The sequence below is a fragment of the Columba livia genome, chromosome 1 (genome assembly GCF_036013475.1).
Source record: "Columba livia isolate bColLiv1 breed racing homer chromosome 1, bColLiv1.pat.W.v2, whole genome shotgun sequence".
NCBI classification, from domain to species: domain Eukaryota; kingdom Metazoa; phylum Chordata; class Aves; order Columbiformes; family Columbidae; genus Columba; species Columba livia.
Window position 1 is genome coordinate 185,716,754 of NC_088602.1, and position 26,007 is coordinate 185,742,760.

Consider the following 26,007-nt stretch of genomic DNA (forward strand, 5'->3'; position numbering starts at 1 on the left):
AGGCCCCTAGGACAGAGGTACAGTTTACGCCTAAATTTTAGTGCATGTGAGCTCTACAGCATAGCTGGTAATCCTGGCCCCCAGCCTCTCTGACCTGTTGGAGCACATCCTCCTGTCCTACATCCATGTAATTCCTCACCGTGGAAACCTCATTGGACTGCGAGGAAGGTAGTAGGTGGCAAACACACAGCTTACCCAAAGTGCAGTCTTGGCTTGTTGAGGCATATACCCAGATGGAAAAATAATGTTTCCAAGCTGCCACATACCAGATATCATGGCGGGGGGGGGGGGGAAGCTAATTATGGTCATGTTAACTACAGGCTTAACAAATGAAAGAGAAGAGAAACAGAGTCCAAAGCTTTGCACCTGATAAAAGCAGGTGGATTCATGTTAAGCCTGAGAAACAGGGTACTAGGACTGATGAAAACAACAGACATCAATTTAAGAGGCTACAGGTTCAGCTGTGAGAAACTGGCTTCTGATAAAGAAGTAGACCACATAGGAGTTTCTACTAGAAAGTGAATTCTGTTCCTCTCTGTATCTACAGTAAAATGGTAAGAACCTAGACATTATAATAGCTGAAGAGGAAAATCAGAAGCAGCACACAGAAAGCTGCCCTATTTTGTTGATAATCAGTGACACTGGCTGCCCACAGCCCTACATCCCACTACACAAAGAGTGAAAAAAATACCAAGCATACAAATCTACAAAGACGACACTTCTGACCATACAGAGAAATAGAAAACACAGAACTTGTGAGTGAACGGACTAAATTCTAACTCAAGAAATACACAGGTCATCCTGCTCTACTGAATTTTGAGAAAAGTTACAGAGAAGGAAGAAGGTGACAGGTTTCAGCAGACCAATCTTCTGACAAGTTACTGACATTGGAAAAAAGAAGTTGTTTGATCTTGTCTCTAAGACTTTTTTTTGAAGAATAAAGTAAACAATCCCCTCAGCAATAAACACGTGACAAATAAAGCTATGCTCTTAAAAGGGATTCAGATGTGACTAGATGATTGTCTCAGCCTGAGGAAATTTGACAGGTATCCACCACAAAGTAATTTTTCTGCAAGAATTGCAAGAGAAGGTAAGATTAGGATAATAGCTTTGGAAAAAGTAATTACTAACATTAAATGCAGAAATTTTAAGAGAATACGGATGTTTGCACGTGTACAATATATACTGTCTTTTCAAATGTTTTAAAAATAAAGATATTACTCATTTAATAATCCCCAACAAAATTTTATCATATGCTTTTGCAAAATTTGGAGAATAGAAACTTGCTAGGTTAAGAAAACCTAATTTTGTGGTGCCAAAGAAGTGACAACTACCCTTCTAATAGTTCTCATTTTTGTCCCACAAGCTTCTAACTACAAACAATTTTATATAGTGCTGATGGCATTTACTTACTTAAGTTTTCTAGGAGATGTTTGCAATCATCAGTGGCAACATCATGCAATGTTCGATTACACTTATCTTTTCTCTCAGCCTCTAGTCCACCATGGCTACAAAGGATTTCTAGACAGTTCTGCAAAGGTAAGAACTGTATTATTTACTTGTTCATTTGCTGCATCAAAGAGTCATACCAATATGCAGTTAGACTCCTAAATGAAATTCTTACACATGCATCTCCAAAGATGAGTGCAATGAATTAAAAAGACAGCAGAAGGCAGAGATCTGAACTGTGAGGCTGACAGTGGGAAGTAGAGTGAAAAAAGAAGTGAGAGAACAAAGAAATAAGGCTTATTTCCTTAGTAAAATAACAAGTTTTGTTGGCTCTGTTGCCTATGAAATACCAGCTAAGATGCCCTAGCATCTGTAATGAATGGCAACTACCAATCTCTAAAGAAAAGGGTGCAAGTGCCTTTATTCTCTATATGCAACTATCATGCAGTGTCACGAATGACATGCAGTGCAGATAAAGGATTACAGAATGAAGTTGAAGCGTTAACAGTACTTGAAGATAGCTATTAAGCTTGCTTTAGCTTCTTAATATCCCAAACATCTCTCAAGTCAATAAATACATTTAACCAAATACATTTATGTAAAGTCTCTGCATCAAACCTGGGAATCTGACTGCCAGCTCTATATTGCTTTCGTCACCCAAGAGAATACCCTCAGCCCTCAGTGCAGATCTTACTAAACAGTTGACTTGGAACGTGCTCAGAAACTCAAACCCATGAGTTATTCATGAAAGGTGCATGTGAACACTTCCGCTGTCAGAACCATCAGAGTGAACATATAGCCAAAGCTCCTTTTAGACAGTAAACAAAACCTAGTGTCCAAGTTCCTGAGGATTGTATTACTGCAGAAAGAAGCAACTCATTGCCCACTATTTAGGTATTTGCAGACTATACCAAATACCTTAAGCTGCATTTAAACTGAGATGAGTGGAAACTGAAATAAGTCTGTACCTGCCTAGCAGACACTGGTGATGGAATATTGACTCTGTTTGTAATGCAAAATGCAGAGTAAGCAGAGGCTGGTCCCTAAAAAAAATAATTTAACGAAATGAATCTTAAATCTGTGCCTATTTTGAATTTATTGTAGTAAATTTATTAGGAAACAAGGAAAACATAATGATAGATATTGAATTAGGCATGTAATCACAAGCTGATTTTCAAAGTCTTTGATAATCAGTGTTAGAAGTGTAAAGTTTCTGATGTCAAAATCTTCAAGCAATGTTAAATTTCCAGAAATCTTCCTGTTTATCATCAGTAAGACCTGTCAGGTCATTCTCCATGTCATCAGTTATCCCAGCCCCAAAAAACTTATTAATGGCCAGCTAAAAAGGCTGCCCAAAATAACAAAATAAACAATGTATTACTGCACATATTTGATTCTCAAATTTCCTTTCCTCTCTCCCATGGGAAAAATTGTTCAAAGTTAAATCATCCCTAAGTGTAACTGGAAACCAAGTTCATCTAATATCTATAGTAAGTACATGACACCCAAGCAATTGGCATTTGGGGTGGAATTCACCTCACCTTAACTCTGAAAATTCTAATCTCATGTAATCATTTTTTCTCTTTTTATTGTTTTCCCAAAACAAACAGGCATTTAAAATGTGACAATTCACTCGATTTGACACCTAGCTTCTGGGGTAAACTACCCACTGCAAGTATCTGTCTGTCTCTGTTAAATGATTGACATCTAAGTTTTAGTTCTTTGAAACTAAAAAAGAAGGATTTATCATGCCTAAATGCTATCAGGTTACTGTAACTTCTTCATATAGACTGACCTTAAAGCCCTTCGATGCTGCTATATGGGCAGCAGTCCAACCCTCTTTGTCAGCATGGTTGATGAGATCTGCAGAAATAACAGGCTTTACTCTATGGCTATAGTTGTCTTCTCTCTTCTCCAAATCGAAGTAGTCTACATCAGCCTCTGCTGCAGTCAAAGAGTTCCCGTTGTTTGGCTCTCCATAGTACATAAGGAGCTTGAGACTGTCAACATTACCAGAATCCACTGCTGCGTGAACTGGTGACCAGCCATCCTAACAAAAGAAAAGCAAAAAGCACACTCCCACCAAACACATAGAAAAATGTTTGCAGAACTTATATCAGCAATGAATCTGAATGGAAGGCTCTGTTTGGAAATTAAAAACATAAGCAAGAGTGAAAAAATAATCCTTTGGCAAAAAAGAGTTGCTTGTATGTGTTTTGAGGTGGAAAAAACAGAGGGAAGGAAATGTAGCAGAAGAAGAAAATTCTACAGCTTTCTCTAAGGACAGTCCAACAGACAGAGACCTCAAAACTTTTAGAAGAGTCTGAGTGATACAGGACTTACATGCTGTTAATAGATTGTTTCCATATCATGTATCAAACTAACGTGATTCTAACAATTAATAATTTGTCTTCTGTTGCGTTAATCAATTTATCATCCAGATATTTTTATGGCTTTGACATCACAACTTTTTCTCATTTCAAGTCAAATATATTTACTTTCAAAGTCCAAAATAAATAAATCAAAAAAATTTAGTGTAGTAGAGGGAGCAGAATGTACTGTGAGCTAATACTCTTTTTGCCTTGTTTCTGGACACCCTACATCCCATGTTTATTGTCATGTTTACATCAAAATCCTAGGAAAAACTTCAGGAAAAGGGCAACACGTAGACATTAATCTTGAGACAGTCCTCCTACCCTTCTTCTGCATATACAATTTTTTTCCCATATTCTCCCATTTGTGATATATGAGACTTTACAATACTGGCTGGAAAATTTGGGTGTGGGGGTCCCTTCAAAGACAAAAATAAAGCACTCTAACATAAAAGGGGGAAGCAAAATCCACATCTCCACTTCTCCACATTAAAAATAAGTCATAAAATCATAGAATGTCCTGAGCTGGAAGGGACCAACAAGCTTAAAAAAACAAAACCAAAACAGAAAGTATGATGAAAAGAACAAAATACTAATGTCAAATTACATGGTTGAGACCAATTTTAAAGAAAATTTTAAATAAGCATTTTAATGTAAATACTTCCTAGCTGTTTGCAGTTTTTCAGTACTATACAAGGTACTTTACCTTTACAAACTATAATAACTTACACTGGTTTTTAATGTTCGATCTGCTCCACCTTCCAACAACAGCTTAATACAATCGTTATTTCCATTTTTACAGGCCAGGTACAAAGGTGTCTGTCCTCTTTCAGCAGCATGGTTAATATTAGCCTGATACATAATTAATAATTCTGCACACCTACAGCAAACAATAAGGTAGTAAAATCCTTATATTTGACATCCAAAACTCTTTATAACTTACAACATTTACATTTTTAAAATAAAGTACTGATTTTATAGATACAGATCTACCTGTGACTTTACCCATCACATATCACAAGATATAATTTTGTACATACACACAGATATAGAGACAGAAAATCAGGTTACTTTAAACCCATATATCTTAAATGACTGTAGATGCATTTAAAAACTGTGACTATAAAACATTTAATTTCACAAAGCTAATAAGAGTTTTATGACAGCTGCTTAAGAAAAACCTTCAGCTGAGCAAAATGTAACATTGCCTTCCTGACTACTGATATTTAAAATAGTTTTATGAAGAAATAAAATAACAAGAACTAGGACTAGCTTCAGATAGCAGTAAAAAGGACCCTGGCCTAGGGAATTAAACTGGTAGGGACAGCAGAAGAGCTGTGGGCACTGCCCACCACTCAGACCCTGGAACGAAGGGAACTGCAGCAGGGTGGCTTGGGGGGTTTTGGTGGCAGAGAACATGGGGTAGAGGGCTGAGGAGAGACTCACTGGGGACCAGCACTGGACCCAAGATCCTGTACTTCCTCAGAACCCTGTAGCAGTAGGTCCAGTTTTCTTCCCAATTCTTGTGCCAGGGTTGGCTCCCTTTCCCTTCCCAAACACAGATTTTCAGCAGCTCTCAAGCCTTTAGAAAAATCTTAATTCCAGGCTATTTCCTCTGTAGTTCAAACAAGGGCTTTAAACAAAGATAACTCTCCATCTCAATATTTATTAGTCCATAAAAATAGAAGGATGTCAACAATAAAGCTTCAAAGCAACTAATGTAATGCCATAGATTCATAACTATGGGTTGGATCATACTATAGCAAACAGGATGACAAAATATTTGAAACTATATCTATCTATCTATAAGGATATAAGCATATATGAAATTACAAATGAAACAAACACAAGCACTAAAAAAAAGTTATCTCCTTCTACCAAGTTCTTATTTAGTCAGAAAATCAACCAAGTTCAAGGTAAAATAACCTCTTTCAGAAAAGAATTAAACAGATAACATTAATATGAACTACTTAGATACACTTTCTGAAAACGCTCAAATGAACAGAGAAAATACAAATAAAAGTAATGTTCTACCTTATGAAATGCTGAACGTGTATCTTAACTGTACAGTCACAAAAGTCATCTTAACATGGGCTCATAACCAGATGCTTCCATAAAACCACTGCAGATTGAATTTTAAGTCTGCTGTGTTAAAAAAGTCCATTATGTTATTTTGCATTTTATTCAATGATTCTGGAAATGCTACATTGACTTTCCATCTCAAGGTCAGGTAAGGTCAGCCTGGCCTGGACCACATAAGAAATGATTTTGAAATTTTCTCCTACAAGTACTTCTGGAACTGGTGAAATTAATGAATGGTCTCAAACAACTATAATTTCTTTCTGATTGTATTGAGGGCTGGAACGAAAGTCTTGTGTGTAAGGTTAACTGACGTGTCACAGGGGATTGGCTAGAAAATGTCACATACAAGTACTGTGTAATTGAGAGTGGTTTAGTGCTGTTGTTAACCCCAGATTCTCAGTGCTGTAGTACAAGTAACACAGACTAAGTAACACAACACTTGAAAGGAGACAGACCGTGCTATTGCCCCAAATTCTGCCTATTGCAGAGTTTTCCTGAGCCAGAACTTTGAAGTGATCAACAAATCAAACAGCCTGCAGCATTCCCAGCCTCTCTGATATTTTTGGCTGGGCCCATCATTATTCCACACTCACTTTTACAATTTGTTTCATGTTTAGTATCTAAAAAAAGTGAAAATAAGAAGTGTTTGGGGTTTTCATATTACGTAAGTAACTCTAAGGGAAAAAGCACATAAAGACTGCAATACCATAACACAACAGCCAACATACAGCAAAGTGTTTTGAGGGTAAATCAGAGAAATAGATAGCTTTCTACTTAAACAAAGCCTACGATTTTTTTTTTTAGTGAAAGAATATGAAGAGTATATTTTTGGTTTGTCTTGTCAAGTCACATATAAGTTTCATAGATTTAATGTAAAACATTTAACTAGATATATATTTCTGTGCTCAAAACACCTACTGGGAATCTGCTACCTCTGGATTAAGACTTCCAGTAAAAGACACCTATTAGTCGATAAGCTTGAAGTCCTCTAAGAAGTGGCAAGAATCTCTGATGATCCTTACACATTCATGGAAGAACACGAGAAGCACAGGAACTCCATTCTTCCTCTTTCTCATTGTTGGGCCAGGGCTTATCACAGTCTAACAACACTCAAAAACACTGACCCCTCTATTCTACCATAGCACTGTAGAACCCTTAAAATAGTAAAATGAAACATTAAAATAACTAAAAACTGAAAGATAAGCAAAATCCAAGTTACATAAAACAAAGGTAACGTCTGTAATAAAGATCCTTAGTCATGCTGTTTAAGACTTTTTGCATTTGGAAAGCAGTTTTATTTGGATAAGGATGCTGTGGTAGAGTTTATCTAGTGGTTTATCAGTTTATCAGTTCTAGTTCCTATGATTCTAGGATACACAGTGAAGTTGCAGAACAGAATCGTAACATCAGTCTTCAGCTCCTCTGCTGAATGGAGGAAAAGGGAGGAAAAAACCAACCATCTGGACGAATTGTTGTGTGCTGGCTCTCAGTATAAAAAGACGACACAATTTTCTAACCATGCTGTCATAAAACACCAATCTTATGAAATTAGGAGCTTCAAAAATTAAAAGGAAACTTTTGTAACTACATTTTGAAGAATGTTCTTAGAAATATTCTTTGACTCATACATAATTTTCTGATTTTCAAGGTTGCTGATACAAAAAACCTTAAACCTTAAGAACTGTTTTGTTTAAAGTATTTGATTCTGTATCACTCAAGAGAACATTCAGATTAATCTTATTTTGTCTATGAATATGATATTTATAGTTCTCTAAGCTTCAAAAAACAGCACAAAAATGATTTCTTTCCTCCTTCCCTGTAAATCCTATATTATGGTTGAGAACTCAAAGAAAATTAAGAAATTCAAAGGTAAGTCACACACATGTAGACCAGTATCAGATTGTTGTTACTAAGAATGCACATTCAACAACCTTAAGTGCTGGCATTGGAAACAAAACAAATGGAAAATATTAAAACCAGAATGGCGTAAGAGTTTCAGTAGATGCTTTGAATAAATGATAGTTAAATGCATTTATACCTATGAATGCAACAGTAACATAATGGAAAAGGTATATGATATAATGTAAAGAGAACATAAAATTGAGTAATAGCTGATGGGCAAAATCTGAAGACTTCACTTACTTGACATGTCCCTGAGCAGCTGCTGAACACAAGGGTGTAAAGCCATTTTTATCAGCAGCATCAACTTGTGCTTCTGCAGTCAGCAGCAATCTCACACAATCTGAAAATTGAGCAAAACCACAGATCGATGCAACAAAAACAAGTGGTTAAAACTACCAGAAGTTAAAAGCTACCAAAGGGGCAACAGCAACCAGTCTTTTTTATTACAGATCGCACACCTCAGCGAACTGAGGCTCAGGAAGCAGTTTGCAGGAGAGAGGTGAGAATGACTCCCTGGGGGCACCACCACCCTCTTGCAAAAAGGGCCTGGGTTGGGTTCTACTGGGATCCAAACACATCCCCAGTGCTGGCAACTCCCACAGTGCTAAGTCCCTGCACAGTGGGGAATTGGAATCATCCAGCAGCCCCCAAACGCAGCTCAGTCCCACCAGCAGTCATGTGCACATCTGAAATACAACAGCCACGGGGGAGATGCTCACAAGCTACACACACATCAACAGGCTGCCCGCTCCTGGCTGAGGACAGTTTGAGATGGGATTGCAATGACAAATGAGGTAAGCTGACAAACTCAAACCTCCCCAAACCCTTCCCATTCATGTATCTCCAAAATGACATGCTAAAAATAGTACCAGCCCAATTCCATCATCCTACAGCTAAATTAAGATAATTAATTACATAGTAACTAGACTGCTTTTCATCCACAAATTGGAATATCATTTAATGCAGTTAAGTTTAAAGAAAATCCTTAATCTGCTCTATATTCTTGAAATTGGTTCTAGACCCAAATAAAACAAGTATTTTGCAGCTGAAGCCACTACTTCGACAATAAGCTCAGCTACAACACCAATTATAAACTCTTGACCTGATTTCTGAGCAAGTTTAATGCGCCTTGTTCCAGCACCGGCTCAGATCCCGGAGCCAAGCTTTGCTAGTAAAGCTTATCTCTACATATCAGAAACATACTTAGAATTACTTAGAAATCTGACTAATCTAAACCACTCGTGAATGTATTTATTCCTGCTACAATTGCTTCAAATATTAATACAGATGTTGTGGAGCTGACTGAATAAATAATTTAACATCGAGAAATAAGATTTTCAAATACTGTAAATTATTATAATGTAAAGTATGATTCGTAAACAAAGAATCTGATCTGAAATGGCCTTCAAAAAAATTGTTTGTCAGGATAAACCACCAGGACTTCATCTATAATAATTTTTGAAGTCATAAAGAAGCTCCCAGGTAGCAAACTTACCTACTATTTCCACTTGTAATATAATACAAATTAAAATAAAATTATATTTTCAATCACTTTGTAACAGAAAACATACTTTGCATATAATGACATAATTTTTTCCTCCTTCCATTGCCAATCCCAGTCTTACATTAAACAGTTAACTTGAAAATATTGATTCCTGTTTGACATCCTAAAATATTTCTAAAGTTTATGAAGGATGTTGAAAAAATTTTCTTCTAGCAGTTTTAAGTACTGGGCTGGCATACGCTTTGGTTTCATGACAAAGCATACATTAGCCATGCAAAAGCCATGAAAAACACACAGAATTAAACTACTGTTCTAGAAAGGTATGGTTAACTCACAATTATTGACAGAACCTTGCGATGGTAGTTTATCTATGTGAAAATACTGTTTCTGATGAAGATCACTGAAAAGAGCTGCTAATTTTCAAGGATAGGTGCAAAGATGAGGAAATAGAGCTACTTTCAAAAGGCACAGCACGTGAGCTCGTGAGCTTTACAGGACCTGTTCTGCACATCAAGGAAAAAAGCAATAATCTCCAAGAAGTCTGTGTCCTCTGGATGGACTGTTGGCTGAGATTTGGAGAAGGGTAGTTTGGGTCAGTTCAGGCTCACTAACACCAGGTCACTTCTGTTGGCCACAGCAGCAACCAGCAGCGGAGAGGACTGGGCCAAGGGCAGGCACAAGACACTGACGTTGTCACTCAGTTAAAGGTTTTGGTCAAAGTGAAAGCAAAACATGGAAGCTTATTAGCACAAACACCTGGAGACTTTACTGCTCTCCACCACAGCCAGGTAGTTAGTTCTTCCAGAATGCTGGCAAACACCACGCAGATACATCAGTGGCTCTGCAGAGCTGAGTCCGTGTAGCTGTATGTCCCTGCACTTCACTCCTTTCCACTTCCCACATCATTCCCGTTTTTCCTATCAATCAGGGTGCCACAGCCTCCAAATACTCAGAATAGAAGAGAACCAATAATACAATAACTGCATATGATTTGCTCACAGCTGAGTCCAAAGGATATTGTTATTATTATTTTCATATCTCTCAGTTTTAGGAACTATTATTATTTTATTCTCTTTCTCAACCACCTTGTGTGGCAGAGAATGGTCAGGACTGGCAACACAATACAGATATGCAGATATATTAGATAAGTGAACTACTGTACATGTTATCAAGTGCATAATAGACTAAAGTGACAAAGACTGCTTTGTTAATGGACCAAACCAAGACAGCCCGACAAAATCTCTTCAGCTCTAGTGTTTAAATCATAAAATCAACAATTTCCCTGTGTCACTTAAAACACAAAGAAAGTATTAAGTGAATTTTTTAGGGTGAAGTTCTCTCAGCCCTGCAGAACTGGGGACAGTGTGTACAGGAAACAAAGCAGCTGCTTTGAGCTTCATGTGCGGGAAAACCCCTCAGCTGCAGCTCTCAAAAGGCAACTGTTTACAAACTGGAAGGCTACACATTTTGCAATTTAGGAAAGACTATTTGAGTGTTCTCTTTCCTCGAGGAACTCGATTTTCTCTACAGACTGGGCTGAGCGCACAAGAACTGTTGCCAATGTGCTGGTTACAGTGAGCTCTACCTTTCTCTAGTTATCTACACATCTTAAATACTGTTATTTTTTACCGAAAATATGTGGAGATCATTCACTTTCCACTCTTCCCACAGTCCTTGCAACATGGTGTTTGTTACTGACAGGAGGTACTCACTATGCTGACTCCTAACAAGTCTAGAGTGACTCTTCTGACTAATTTTTTCCCAGAATAAATTAGAAAATCTGGTTAGTAGACTCAGAAGAAACGAGGGATCCTGGAAATCTCTGAATCTATTTAGTCACTAACTTCAGGTTGAAAGTATCTCAATAAATTAAATTATGGTGTGATCATCCGCCGGGGTAAGCTTATGTGTTAAGTCCTACCGTTGGACTCTGTGATCTTTAGGGTCTTTTCCAATTTAAAAGATTCTATGATTCTAAGGAAATAAAAAGCAGCCAAAAGACAGTAATTCGCCATGGACAATCCTACTCAATACAATGAAAAAACTGTACAATAAATTATTTTATCCTTCTTAAAGTTACATTACTGTAATTTATTCCTAGATGGTTAAAAAAAGCTATTAAAAAGGAATTTTTAAAATAACAGATTTATTCCTACACTTCCTTTATTAAGCCTACAAATTTTTACATAGATTTAGTTTTACGCCTCTGCTTTGAAGAATATCTATCCCTGTACATCAGAACAAACTGCAAGTAACAAAGAAAGGATAATATATTAAAGTTAAGCCCAGAAACCTTTCTCTAAAAATATTATAAATCTACTACTCCCAATTTTCATGTAACGCATTAAAGAGATGTCAAAACTGCTGCTGTATGATTCCCTCATTCAGAATGTATATAATCCATCTAGTTGCGAAAATGCAACCATTTGTACAACAAAGTTGTTTTTCACATCCTGTCAACTATAAATAGAAGTGTAACACTAAAACCTTTGCAATATATTTTCATCTTAAAATTTAAAATATACTAAACAATTTCAGGATGCATATGGATGTGCTTGTTTTTATTATTGTGTTTTCATACTTTGGTCAAGTGCTTCTCTTATTTGAAATTTTGACAATAAAATAAGAACCCAAATTGCTGTCAGTAAGAGCTGCTCAGTAAATGCAACTGAAAATTAGGACATTTGCTTGGAAACATATTAGCAATACAAGAGGAGTAAAGAAGAATTGGGTCAGTTACGGTCTCCCACAAACACCAGCAATGACAAATGCGTGTAAGCATTGAAGAATCTGCAGAACACCCATTTGGGTATGGGGTGGGGGGGAATCCACACAGTAAAGTAAACTTGGAGTCTTAATACTGAAGGAAAAAAGTTGAAAAAAAATTGTTAGTGCCAAAGGAAGTAAATAAAATAAAGGACTTTCCCAGTATTTTAAGGTTCTTGGCAACAGCAAAGAATCTGTCAGTTTCAAAGACAGTATTCCCACCTTTTACTCTGAAATAAAATCTTGACTTTACCAAAAATTAATAGAATTTTTTGTCATTAGTGTTGGTAAATTTTATTTTAAGTGTCCAAAACAGCATAATGAAATTATATGAAATCTAAGAATCCAGGAGATTTTTACATCAGTAGGAAAAACTGCAGTAACATATACTGGAATTTTAAAGAAAACATAAAGCTCTCAAACAGCAGTTAACAGACTGAAAATTATCCCTTGGAGTTTGTATCCATGAAATTTGTATCTGTTCCTAACATATTTGCCTCATTTTAAAAATACATTCATAAAATACGAAGACTCACTGTTGAAAGGTTCAGCGATCTGACCTTCTCGAGACTGAGGGTTGGGGTAGTGGGGAAAAGAAAAATGTGAACCATCTCACTGGAGCCTAGAGAACAAACTAAGGCTACCCCATCTAGCTCAAAACAGTTCTTTTTCCTTCCCAAGCAAGAGACTTCTCCAAAACCATCTTCCATCATTTTCACTGCTGCTACAGGACATTAAAACATATTATGACCTACTCTTTCCTGCTTACTCCCTGTAGAGCAAAGTTGCCTTTGCTACAAAAGATCTTCAGTTTGTCACAGAACATGGGGTGATGATATCTGGTGGCTTTTTATAGGAAAGGAGTGGAGAATTAGAATGGATGTTCCTGCAGAATGTTATCACAAGGACGAATGCTTCCCATGTTCCAAAATTCTACCTCTGGAAGTATTGCTTATACATACACACATCACGCTACAACTCTTGTAATATAATCTGTGTATCTCAGTTTCATGTTCGCATTTTTAAAAACACGTACTTGACCTAATTTAATATTTAACACTTAAGAAATGAGCTTTTCCTAATCCACTTGAATATCGTAACAAAACTTTGAATCACTTACCTGTATGTCCATTCGTAGCAGCAGAATACAAGGCAGAATAGCCATCTTCACAAGAGTAATTAATGTCCAGTCCTTCTTCATTAAGCAGCATTGATAATAAAGTGACATTTCCCTGGGCAGCAGCTTGGTGAAGAAGGGTGGGCCTGCCACCCAGGGGGACAGGACCACCACTTGTTAACAAAGGGGTTAGGGAGGAAGACCAGCCTGTGAGTTAAAGCAACAGAAGTTAGATGGAAGACGCATAAACAAAGCTTTGTGTTTTCTGTGTTCTTTTAAAAAATTAAAAAGAATCTTCAAAATGACACGATTTGTTAGTTTAGCAGAAGTTTTGTGATGATGTTTTGTCTATACATCAGAAGGTATTCCAAAGAATAAAAACCATGTATGGGGTGACAGTTGTTAAAGCAAATGGACAGGATTTCATTACAAAAGGTTAACAGGAAACTTGTTATGAACTATAGTGGCAGCTGGATATCTCAAAAAAAGTTATAGTATTAAAATGTAGAAAGTATTAATTCAATTGTTGATATGCTGGGAAGGCTTTTTAAAGTACGCAAAGAAAGTTTTCCAGAACAAAATACTTATTTTCATACGAAATTTCATCCTCATTTACCACCTTAGTACAAACTTTAGTATTTATATCTCACCTGTAGTTGTACAGAAAAATTGCATAGAGGGCTGCTTAATAATTTCAAGTGCCTTTCAATAAGTTTGCAAAAAAAAGTAGAAATAATTTACACCAATAATACAGAAATAAATATATTTATTATTGAACTGTACCTTAAGGTAATGTTCCTTTTATTCAGCAATACTTAAAAATATATTATAAAATGCTCTAGTGTGAATGAATAACAGGTTATATAAAACTTACAAGTGAAAGCTTTCAAGTCACCCTGTTAAAAAATAATATTCAGTTCAAAGCTTTGAAAGCTTAGGAGTTATCTTGGTTAAATGTCCTCTTCATTACTTATTAGCTTTAGTAGGGAGTTTGTTAAGAATATGAAGTTTACTGCATAAAGCATAGAAAATTTTGTGCATTCTTCCTTGATTAAGGACTGCAAGAGAAAACAGGAAAAAGATTCTTTTCTTATTTCCACTGTTACCTTCAGAAAATCCACATTATATTTCTCTCTTTAATCAATAACCTTTTATTCTGTGGTCACACATAAACTATTATATGAGGCTGAAATCTGACAATACAAAGCAGGTTCCTGCAGCTTTTACTGTGGTTCTGCAACAGCCAGGACTGAAGAGCAGCTGCAGGGCATCACCTCCAGCTCCGTCAAGCTCATGAAGTGCTGTGCAGCCTCGAACACAACTAAAAAAAGCATGTGGCAGTAGCTCTACCATGTGGGGATGACCTGCTCCACATTTTGTAAAAACAAAATTTAATATGGAAGTTCCCAACAGAATTCTATATAAGCAACAGACTGGAGAACCTTGCAATATCTGAGTAAGTTTTAATTAAGGCCCAGACTTGCACAAGAATCCATCATCCAAGCGGCCTCAATGAAGAACTCATAGTTCGATCCTAGTTCAGAACAACAAAAAAATTAATGCTTGGAATATTTTCCTATTTGTTTTTAAAGTAAGGTAAATTTGTCATTTCAAATTACGTTTACTAGTTTAGTATGTAAACAAAAAGTATTTGCAGTATTTTCATAATGCTAGCTTATTATTCAACTTATTTGATATTGACTGTAAGAAGTCATCACTACAGCTATGAAGTTACCATATAAATCCAACTTTAAACCAATGACAAACTGTAAAGGTTATCTCCATCCATCTTCAATTCTGAACCTACCTTCTGACTATCACTAATACTTGTTTCTCCAATATTTTTAATTAGAGTATTTTGAGGCTTTTCTGAAGTTTGTAAAAAAAACCAAAACCAAACAAACAAGGAAACAAAACCAAAAGCGACAGAGAAAGTAAACTGCATCCTTTGAGTGGTAAAAAAAGTAAGTAAATATGTATTCCCACTTCCAACGTTTGAGAAAAGGTAATTTTTACAAAATCTCCAAACATCCAAACAATAACTTTTATTCTTCATTTCCATTATAAATGTGTTTTTATTTTTCCAGCCCTTTGATATTCTTTGAAACTGTGATGCAGCTGTTGTTATATACGTTATATATGTTTTTAAAAAGGTACTGGTGTAGTTTTTACTGTCTTGCCGTTGTAGTTAACTAACAGTGGACATTGGTTCGTCGCTTGGGTGGTGCTCCAGATGTTAATGTTCTTCGTTTAAGTTATACTGGAATTATTTGGGGGAATTTGAGGAGCCTGACACCAAGCTTTAAGCATGAAGTTCAACTTGCCAAGCAGTTTTGTAACATGAATAGTATTTCTGGGTTCCCTTCCTTATTGAAAATAGTGGAAGTTTTTGTTTTGTTTTGATTCTTTTGTTTTTAACAGAAATGCAAAAATAGAAGAATTTTTTTGTGCCATGTGTGGTATCTTCACTTTCACTTCAATTCCTTGAAATTAAAATTATGTTGTTGCAATTCAATGATGAATTCATTATGCTAGGTTATCATTTGATGAAAACCTTCTACTGAAAAAGATACAAAAACCAGGTAATAACATAAACATAACCTTAGCTTCTATTATCAATATAAAGCAATTTAACAAAGCTGAATAAATCCAGCAAAATACTCCAAAATTAGAAAATACTGATAAATAAGGTACATCACTACAGATGCAAAAAGTTAGGAAATGCGAAGCATCTGTGAAAGCTTGTAGGCCATGCAGTGATGAAGGGCAGAGGGACAGACAAAAACAGCTTCTGGCATCAGCTTCAGAACGTGAGATGGTTAATTTCAGAGCCCAGATCAGTTCCTCCCCCCGTTGCCTTTTATCTTGGAAGCCAATTGAATAGAGAGAATAAATCAATCATTACAGAAATGAGCAAAATAAAAAACATACTTCACTGAAGAGTGACATCGAAAGCGCAAAACCAAGAAGAAAGTGAAAGCAAAAATCCCAGGGGTATGAAAATCCAGCTGCCTACATAGGTTTCCAGTTTGAAGTCTTACAGCCATTGAAATGTAGAAATCCAAACAGAGCAGAAGCATTTTGGCACCAGTTCAAAGGCTACTGAAGTTAATGAAAACACTGTCGCAGATTTTGAATCAGGCCATAAATGTTCATTGGAACTTCTCTGTGTGCTGTCTGTTCAACGTTAATGACAAAAGCTGCTGTCTTTGCCTACCAGGCATGGAAAGAGCGACGCACGGTCCGATGCCCCAGCCCTCAGAGAAGGTATCGTCAGTCATTTGGCAGAACACGTAACCAAAACAATCAGTGCCCTAAGTTTGCTCTTAACAGTTGCTCTTTCTGGACCCAAGACATTCCCCTACAGAAAAATGAGGCTGTTGATACGTTCTTAAAGCAATCTGAGCTAACTAGGAAACAATTTTAAAATTAATAAATAGAATACTTTAGTGATTAGGCTAATATCAACTATTCTGTCACCACTGTAAGAAGAAAGAAACAAAAATTTATTGAAAAACAAAAAATATTAAAGTGGAGGACTCTTTCAATGTCTTTTTTTAATGTGTTAAATTTGTTTTGCACTGTTGTTTAAAAATATTAACAAATTCTGCTTGAAGCTCACTACTTACTATACAATAAAATATGGATAAGATTTCACCACACTCTGCTTTAACTGAAAGTAAAATTGAAATTCTAACATTTTCTGAAAAAAAGTAAATAAAGCAGATTAAAACCAACCAGAACATTAATAAAACTAACTGAATCTGTGACTAAAGGGCAGGAAAATGCAGATATGGGAAGAAAGTTTCAGCAGTAGTTGTAGTTTTTTAGATGCTGCCCACCTCAAGAAAAGTCATACTTAAAAAAGAACATGAAAAAAAAAGTGAATGACTTGAATTCAGGCATTACTGACTACATTATCCTAATGAAAACAGTGTTATTAAATTGGGTTTATCTTCTCTAAGACAAAGTCTATTTCCATATATATTTATAAACCCTATTTTTTTCTTTTCTCAGCAGAAAATGCTGAGGGAAATGTCTTTCCATACTTGCATAACATCTGTTGCCCAAAGTTTATTTAGTTCCGCAGTTTGCCAAAACACTCAGCCAAAATATATTAAGTTCCCTTAAAAACCAAAAATAAAATGGGACTGCAGAATAAGTGCAATAAAATGCAAGCATTAGTTTGGGTAAAAGACAAAGGAGCTCCTCAATATTGACCTGAATACTGCAGATAAATTTATCAAAGTTCTTTTGAGCCTGTTTGTAGTCAGTAAATGAGGGATATTAAAATAATATCTCTACACTATTAAAATGAAACAGCAGACCACTAACTAGAGTTTAAGCAATCTTTCTTTGAAGACTTCAGGTTATGGGATACATTTCCCATTTGTAATAGCAAAAACAAACAAAAAGCAGCGCCACTTACAAAATACTAACAGCGTCAAATGTTCAGAGCAAGGATTATAAGGGGATTAAAAGAACCCAAATGTTTCCATCCCTTCCAAAAACAAGTGACTGGAGTGTAAATGAAAAAAGTCAATCTGAACACATAAATGAGCCCAGTTCTAGTAAACTAATCGTTTTTGACAAAAATCGCATCTTTAAGAATCGCCTCTGAGAACTGTCACCAATTTCACACAAAGCACAAATTGACTACTTTGTGGAAGAGTTGCATTTAAAAGATTCATTGTTCTCCCAAGAAAAAGGTTTATACTTTGAAGCACAAACTAAAGCAAGAACAATACATGGAGTTATGAAGTCAAGCGGTGGTAATTTCATTTTTAAGACAGAATATTTATTTTTTTTAAGAATAATAAAAAACTATCTCAAATCACTGCCAAACACCATCTAATTAACGTAAGACTAACTGAAATCTACACCCTAATTCATGCTGATAGGATTTGTGCAAGACAGCCTCTTGCCTACAAAAACTATTCATTTTGAATCTGATTTTGCCAATAATTTGTTAATAAAAACCCTAGATTTCTTTTTTAAATTAATTTTTAATTCCATATGGAGCCTAATAGCACCTGAAAGCAAATGAGGTTTGAAGAGTATCTGAAATAGTGGGAGGTTAATGATCTATCTGACCTGGCAATCAGACTCAGCTATGAATAAGAATTTAAGATGAAAATTCAGGACACCCATATAAAAACCAGCAAATTAAAGAGGCAGCCATCAAATTCCACAGTTGTTAACAGACAAATGGAAGATGAGACTGTTGAGCTCATATTTTTACAGCACAGTTCAGAAAGGAGAGAGGATTCTGGTAGTATGGTCCCATAGCCAAATGTTAAAAGCATGACCAGATTACTCCAGAAACATGCAGAAAGTCTTTCAATGAAGTGGAATGGGAATAAAAATTCCATAATAATGTAAACCCTTGAATCTCCTATATATACAGTCTGCCACACACTGCTTTTGGAACAGCCTCCACAAGACTGGTGCGTTCAACTGTCTTATCAAGGCAGTGGTGCAGCAGAAAAGCGGTTGGTTATCAGAAAGTGGCTGGTTGTGTGATGGAATCAGACCAGCTGAGCAGGGCTTTTACACCCTGTAGATGATGATACAGGGACTAAAGTTATGAGGGACTGAAGTAGCATAACTGAGCTCAGAATAACTGTTGAAAGTTTGAGACCTTTCAAACATTCTTCAATGCTGATGAATGTCTAAAGTGTTCCATAACTGTGTCCATCTTCCTCATTGCAGTGCAAGTCAGGCTAAAGAGGGGCTTTATGTAATGTTCTAGTGCTGTTGGTCCCAGCAGGGAAATATGTTGACACAAAGATTTATAGGAGATCCACTATGAACTAAAAGGTAGATCAGTGCAGCCTTCGCTCATTTAATTGCCATCAAGGAGATATCCTGAAGTTGGCAGCACGTTAGGCACACAAATAAGTGCTCACCACAATGCAAAAGGAATAGCAGATACATGCACTGACTCCAGACTTCAATTGTCAACATGACATTTAGATTTTATGTCCAACAGCAAACCTTTGCTGATATCTGTTGAAATAAACCCGTGAGATACCATATACAGGTATACATACAAAGCCTGCAACTAAACCAAGAACTACAGTAAAATGGAAATGAAAATGGAATATATTTTATAGGTATGAAGATATATTTGAAACCACCCTGTTATCCAGGTAATTATATACCTTAACGTGCAACCATCTAGTGCCTTAGGAGAATACAGTAGCTCCAGCTATGTCCTATTTTCTAAAAGATTCACAAAGCACTAAAATACATATTCCAAGGAAGATCACCAGCAGAGGTAACTTTCAGACCAAAAAAACATTTGTAAGTCCAAAATAAAAGCGTTGACCAAAAAAAGAAAAAAAAAAAAAAAAAAAGAGTTTCTTTAATATACGATGATTTGCAGCCCATTTACTTTAAATATTAGTCTTCCTTTACCTTTAAAAAAAAAGCCTTCAATTTGGAGACCTCCTTGATGAAGCAAACTAATTTATGACATAATTAAATCAGCAAAAGAATTCCCATACCCCTGGAATGTCAAAAAAAAAAAAAAGTGAAAATCTCAGCTTTTAGAAGGTAAAAACCAGAAAGGTATATAAAAAAATAAAGCAAATAAGAGATAGGAAAACCAAAACATTATTTTAGAGGGAGACAGTTTGTAGCATATCAATCCCTTTACCTGATGCTGTTACCAGGAGGCTGTCTGAATCACATGGTCTACAGGATGAAGAACTAACAGGGTTTATGGAGGAGCTACAGGCAATGGTGGTGGGAATGACAAAGGAATTTTCTGAACATGCAGGTTGGTTCAGTCCAGGGAAGTGGGAAGGCCAGGCACCCACCTGAGAGGAGGCTATGGCTGGTATGGCACAGCCTGCAGGTGCCACAGATAAATCTATAGCAGGTTTTGGTGGCAGCTGAGGTGAGGACTTAGAAATAATTTCCTCATTTATTACCCTGATTCCTTGTGGTGAACTTGAAAGAGGTGAGGTCACGGTTTTGCTGTCAGTTTTTGCACCTGTATTTGGGGATCGACTACTATCCATTAAAACCTTAAGCTGTGGGTGTGGTGGAGAAGGAGTTTGTGAAAGCCCTGGTTTTTTAGGAGGAATAGGTGGAGGATTTCCTCTGTCAATTCTTGATACGCTGGGAGTCTTTAAACTCGGCCTACCAACTGGGGGGTAAGTGCCAGCTTCCACTGAATGTGACGTCCCTGGTCGTGACGGAGCACTGCTCTGAGGGCTTGTAAATCTCGAAAGGACTTGGGTAACGGTATTCCGAGCTACCTGTTTGGCAACTAGGTTGTCACGACTAGTAGGGGATACGTCCCTTGAGGGAGGGCTTTGGGTTGTGTTTCCATTTTGGTCTTGATCATTTGCATTCGCTTGAAATCTAAATCTAGCTGCTTGGATTCGTGGATTGAGGCCTGGATGCCCAGTAGTGTTGGCAGATGGTGAATGCAAACTGTGCATAGATGAAGTTAGCGAGGAGTTCTGAGCAGCAGCAGCAGCAGCAGCAGTCGGTGCTGCAGGGGTGAAAAGAGAAGGACTATTTGGAAAAGGAGAAGTGCTACTTGGTAAATCAGGTGATGAGCCTGTACTTGGTCCATTTTCCTCAATTCTGTTTTGATTCTGTGTAAGAACAGGAGTTGCAGGAGGGACGAGTTCACTAGATGAGGACTGCCTAGCAATGACAGGCTTCACAAGTGCTGCATTGGCGCACACATTCATTTTTGTATTGCCAGACACTAGTGGGTTCACTGTAGAAGGCTTTACGGACACAGTCAAAGGCAACTGCTTAACATTTTCTGTGCTACTGTCCATCACTACAGTATCTGTTTGGCAGGCAACAGTTCTTGAACTTGGCTCTTCTGTTTCAACAGAAACAGAAACAAGACTTCTATCTTTGTTTTTATCTTTGTTTTTAAGAGAAAGATTAGCTTTATTTTCATTCTCCTTTTTTAATTGCTCAATCATTTTGATCATTTTATCTCTTTCTTCTCTGAGGTCACTGGTATGTGCTTCCTCTCTATGAAGTTTAGCACGCAACTGCTCTCTCTCTGTGTCAAACTCAGACAGCTGCTTTTCCATTTGAGCTTCCATTTGTGTACTCCTTTGTTTCTCAGCTGCAAGAGACTCCTCCAATTCAGCAGCCTTTTTCTTTTCCTCTTCAAATTTTGACATCAGTTCTTCCAGTTTCTGGGCTTCCTCTACAATTCGGCCAGACAACTGCTTACACTCTTTCACCAGCATCAGTACTATATGCTTATTCTTTCCACGTTCTTCTTCAAGACGAGCAGACAGCTTTTTGTGCTCCAGCTCAAGACTCTGTAACTGAGATTTTTCCATTTCCAACTGTAAGAAAGCACAGAGAAAAATTCTCACTAACAAGACAGAGACTTTCAAGACAACCCAATATTAACCTGACACTGATACTTTAACTTTTGAGAGTTTGCCTAAAGTGAACCTGTCCACCTCAGGAAAGTGATTTGTGATATCTAACGCAGGTACATATAGTATTATACAAGCAAAAGAAAGAAAGAGGCATCTCTGAAGAGCAATTCAGAAACTAAGCAAGCCCATCTACTTTCCTCCATCAACAACACAAAGACTCCCCAAAGTGATTAAATGCTTGTGATTTTTGAGTGAGGAGCTGCCTGTTCTCCAGAATTAGACATAAGAGATCACAGAAAGTCCTCTTCTCAGTGGAGTAACCAGACATAAGCAAGAGATGAGCTTTGCAAGAACACTTTGAGATGAGAAATGAAACATGTAGATTTCAGGTCTTCCTCAGACTGAAGATTAGGGTTCAAAATGATACTAATTTCAGAGTTTAAAATAATACAGTGTCATTAATATATTTATTGTAAACTGTAATGTGGGAAACAAGATGGCCTGGGGGTTGGTAATAGCTATGAAATATCTCCTCTCTCATTCAATGCTTAAAGTATTGTCTCAATTGCTAGATGAAAACCCCAAACAGACACACAGGCAAAAATCCAACCAAACAAATGAGGCATAACAATACAATAGCTTTTCAGAAGCCTGTTGCTGCAGCATACTATTCCCTGTCCTCTCCAATAGGAGATGAAATTTCTTAGCTCTGGAAGCTTTTTCCACATCATTGTAAATGTGTCTACAATTCATTTTTAACTAAACTGCAAGGCTGATATAAATACAGCTTTTTAATAACTGTTTTGTTACTCTCCAGTGATACCATAGAGTTGAAACTCATGCCATCAAGAGATGAGTAGAACAGAGAGAAGAGTCTGCAGTTTTAACATAACTAAATCCCACCTGCTATTGTCCCCATTGTCCCCAGGATAATTTTTTCCCACATGGTAAGCAGAATTCAAATACAAGGAAACATTTAAAAAGGAAGTGAAATGACACAGAGAGAACAAACAATAAATCCTGCATGAATTTACATTTATAGATGAACGTGTGTCTCAGTCTCACAACATTTCTAATCACATTACCTGACTGTAAATTTGTCTTCTGTTTTCTTTAGAAGAATGGGAAAAAGAGGTGATGACAATATTGATGTAAAGTATATTATAGCAATAGTAAAATTTCTTCCTGAAATCATACCATTATCATAAGAAACAGCGGAATAATAGGGAGAAATCACTATGGAAAATTATACCTACATTAGAAATGTAATCTTGGCTTCAAACACCTCAAAAACCATTTAGCAGTAGAGAGGCTCCACTGGGGTTTTAGAGATTCATCCCAGGTAAACCAATATCCTCTGTACAATGCATTTCACAAAACCAAGTCCACCCATTTTTGTAAACAGTGTTAAATGTTTAAAAAATAAGATTTGGCATTATCAGTCACTGCTAAACAAGCAATATCAGCAACACCACCTCTTCAGTAATGTTAATGACAGTACAGATGCAAATTAAATTAACAAGCTATTATGAAGATACTGTATTCTGAAATGGTCCCATTCACAGTTCTTCAGTTGCAGTAAATAGTATTTTTTTTCTCAAGCATTTAACTTTTTTTCAAAGAATCTGACAGCATTTGGATGCTTCACAAACATTTCAAGGAATATGGAGCATTCAACAGTAACTGTGCAGCATCCAACAGTTTCTTTTTTGTTAAATCATACAAAAATGTAATGAGAAACATACACAATTTTTAAAGCCTGGAAAAACAATAAGATTAGAGTGAAAACGTTTTTATCAAGATTTTCTGTTCTTTATTATTCCTCAATTTTGCTTTCAGATGAGAGACTGGTTCTATAAATCAACTGTTGTGAAAATATATTACTTTCAAATAATTACAAGCAGATTTTAACATATAACTGGGATGAAATGATTCCTACTCTGGCAGGGGGATTGGACTGGATGATCTTTTGAGATCCCTTCTGATCCCTAACATACTGTGATTCTGTGATACCACACTGTTTTATCACCTTATTTGTAAGCATTGCATATATATATATATATATATATATATATTAGGGATTCTTTATTTGTAAGTCCTCTATTTTATTTCAAAATGACAAGAACAGCATTAATTTCTCTCTTCATGTTGTCTCCTATGTCTATGTCTTCCCCATTGCTCTTGTTTTGGTTGCAACATCTCAAAGAGGAAAAGCCTCTGAATACCTACACTGCATTGTTTCCATTAGATGACAAAATCGGAACTAGCTGTAATTATTTATGAGTTTATGAACTATGACACGATTTTTGTGAAGTGTACTATATGCACAAACCAAATCATATCTGTAATATAATCATCTGGAAATGTGTCCAAGAAGTATTAGAAAAAGAAAAAAAATAAAAAGATACTGAGAAAAATTACAGTATCGCACAAAGAACTAACCAGCAAAGGCCCTTCAAAGGTGAGACAGGGTGCATGGCTCGTGAGAAAACATCGAGGGAGCTTGGCTTGCTTAGTCTAGTGAAAAAAACCAAACTAAGGGATGATCTAATATCAACACACCATTCCTTTCGAAGGGCCCTTGCAATGATGACAGAGTCAAATTCTTCTTTATAGTGGCAGATGGGGCCTGATAACAAAAGGTTAACACAAAAAAAATCGCCCTTTAAGAGGCTCAGTCTTGGAATAAAGTTCTTCAGAAGGATCGTGATGCAGAAAGGCTGCAGCATTCCTGGGGGGTTGCAGGATGCAGCTAGACAGATTCACAGATGACCAGATGTACCGCTGGTGATAATCTGCTTTATGCACAAGGTTAGACTAAATCACATCAATGGGCCTCGTCCAACCAATGTGCCTGTCTTTCTTTGAGCATGCATGCCAATATTAACTTCTTTGCAAATATCTGACAAATCAAGAACTGCCATTTTGATTATCTGTTTTGAGTTCCCACGAAACTTCAAAACTGATTTTGATAGCAGCTCCAAGAAAAGCATTCAAAGAGATGGAAGAGGATGGAGATTTAACACAAAGCAGATGACATCTGGGGATTAGGTGTTTGGTATATGGTAAGCCTATGACTGACAGTCTTATCTGCACCTCTTTCATTTTTCTACATTCTGGCACATTGTTATGACTTGCTTTTTATGATCAAATAAAAATTTTACTCAAATAATACTTTTACGGTCACTATATTCACAAATAATAAGTCCGCAGGAATAAGAGTTCAGTCTGTGCCTGTTTGAAGTCTAGCAATATTCAGAGAAAATAAACACAGCTGTTCACAGACTTCATTGCCTGGTGTAGGAGTGAGACTGAGGCAATTCCAAACGTGAAGATAGAGGCATCACACATTTGGAGAAGGAGGAACCAGTCTTGGAGGGAGGACGTGCAGCTGGCTCTGTATTTAGGTCATATTTGTCTAGGCTTAACTTGAGGTTTGCTGTTGTTGGTTTGTTGGTTGTTGGATTTTTTTGTTTGTTGTTTTTTTGTTTGTTTGGTTTTTTCCCTAACATTGGGTCACTCTACTTTGTTGAACATTTCTAGAAATCCCTCAAATACCTTCATTACCCTCAAGCAAGGAGGGATTTGAGAGTTGTAGAACAGAAAAACGTGGAACCTAAGGGAAGGTAAACCACTGAATGAATGGTTTGTGAATGAACAGAGATGGTTGAGGGATATGTCATCTGTTGCCACAAACCCAGGAAGTTTAAGAGATGCCCTGTCCAAACAGCATTTGTAATTTGCTTTACAAGAGCAAAGTGTAAGTTCTGCAGAGAGTCATGCACACAGCTGCTCAATACCATCCAGTTTGTTTTCATATCCTGTGTTATTTAAGCTTCCTGTTTGTTACAAGGAGTAGAAATGGCAGAATCATAATGCCACACTTTCAAAGCAACACACATTTTTCCAAGTGTAGTATTTTAATGTTTGGCTTAAAAGTTACAGACTTTAGAACTGAGCACACTAGAGGTTTAAGTAGTTCTGAAGGTAAGAATCAAACTGCAAAATAAATTAAGATTTGAAGAAAAAAAACCCTTATGTGTTTTTCTAAGAAACAAAGGACAAGAGGGTCCTTTCCTGTACATGCAGACTTGTAGATAGAGACTTCGGTAATAAATACGGGCCAAAAAAGGAATTTACATATCAATACCTTGACTTTGAGATATAGTCTCAATATGTGAGCCCATCTTACATGCATGCATCTGTCCATATACTAAAAGCCAGGGACAGATAAAGAATTTACGTACAAGAAGAGACTTGTGGTCACACACTGAAACAAGAACCTAATCCAGCTGTCCAGGCAGATGTGTCAGGGTCTCTCCCAATATCATTCTTCAACCAGAACAGTCAAGCTTGCTCACTCTTTTGTATGCTGAGATAATCCTTTCCGCAAAATCTCAACTTACTTAAAAAAGCATATGAGAAAGAAAACTAACGTTT

The 26,007-nt window shown here is 36.7% G+C and overlaps 1 protein-coding gene across 5 annotated transcripts in view; it reads right to left on the reverse strand.

The window, feature by feature from the left end:
- Nucleotides 1–26,007, reverse strand: part of CTTNBP2 (cortactin binding protein 2) — a 90,877-nt gene that overhangs the window by 26,010 nt on the left and 38,860 nt on the right. For 4 of the 5 annotated variants that reach the window (XR_010469566.1, XR_010469567.1, XM_065048799.1 and 1 more), the window contains exons 4-9: nucleotides 19,854–21,528; nucleotides 13,196–13,399; nucleotides 8,046–8,145; nucleotides 4,551–4,701; nucleotides 3,245–3,499; nucleotides 1,414–1,531 (exon numbers count right to left, since the gene is read on the reverse strand). Coding sequence is in view for 3 of the 5 variants with exons in the window: in XM_065048799.1 (XP_064904871.1) it covers nucleotides 1,414–1,531; nucleotides 3,245–3,499; nucleotides 4,551–4,701; nucleotides 8,046–8,145; nucleotides 13,196–13,399; nucleotides 19,854–21,528 (2,503 nt within the window). In the remaining 2 variants the exon portion in view is untranslated. Of the gene's footprint in view, nucleotides 1–1,413; nucleotides 1,532–3,244; nucleotides 3,500–4,550; nucleotides 4,702–8,045; nucleotides 8,146–13,195; nucleotides 13,400–19,853; nucleotides 21,529–26,007 lie in introns of those variants that run through there. The other variant, XM_065048801.1, reaches the window with a different exon arrangement.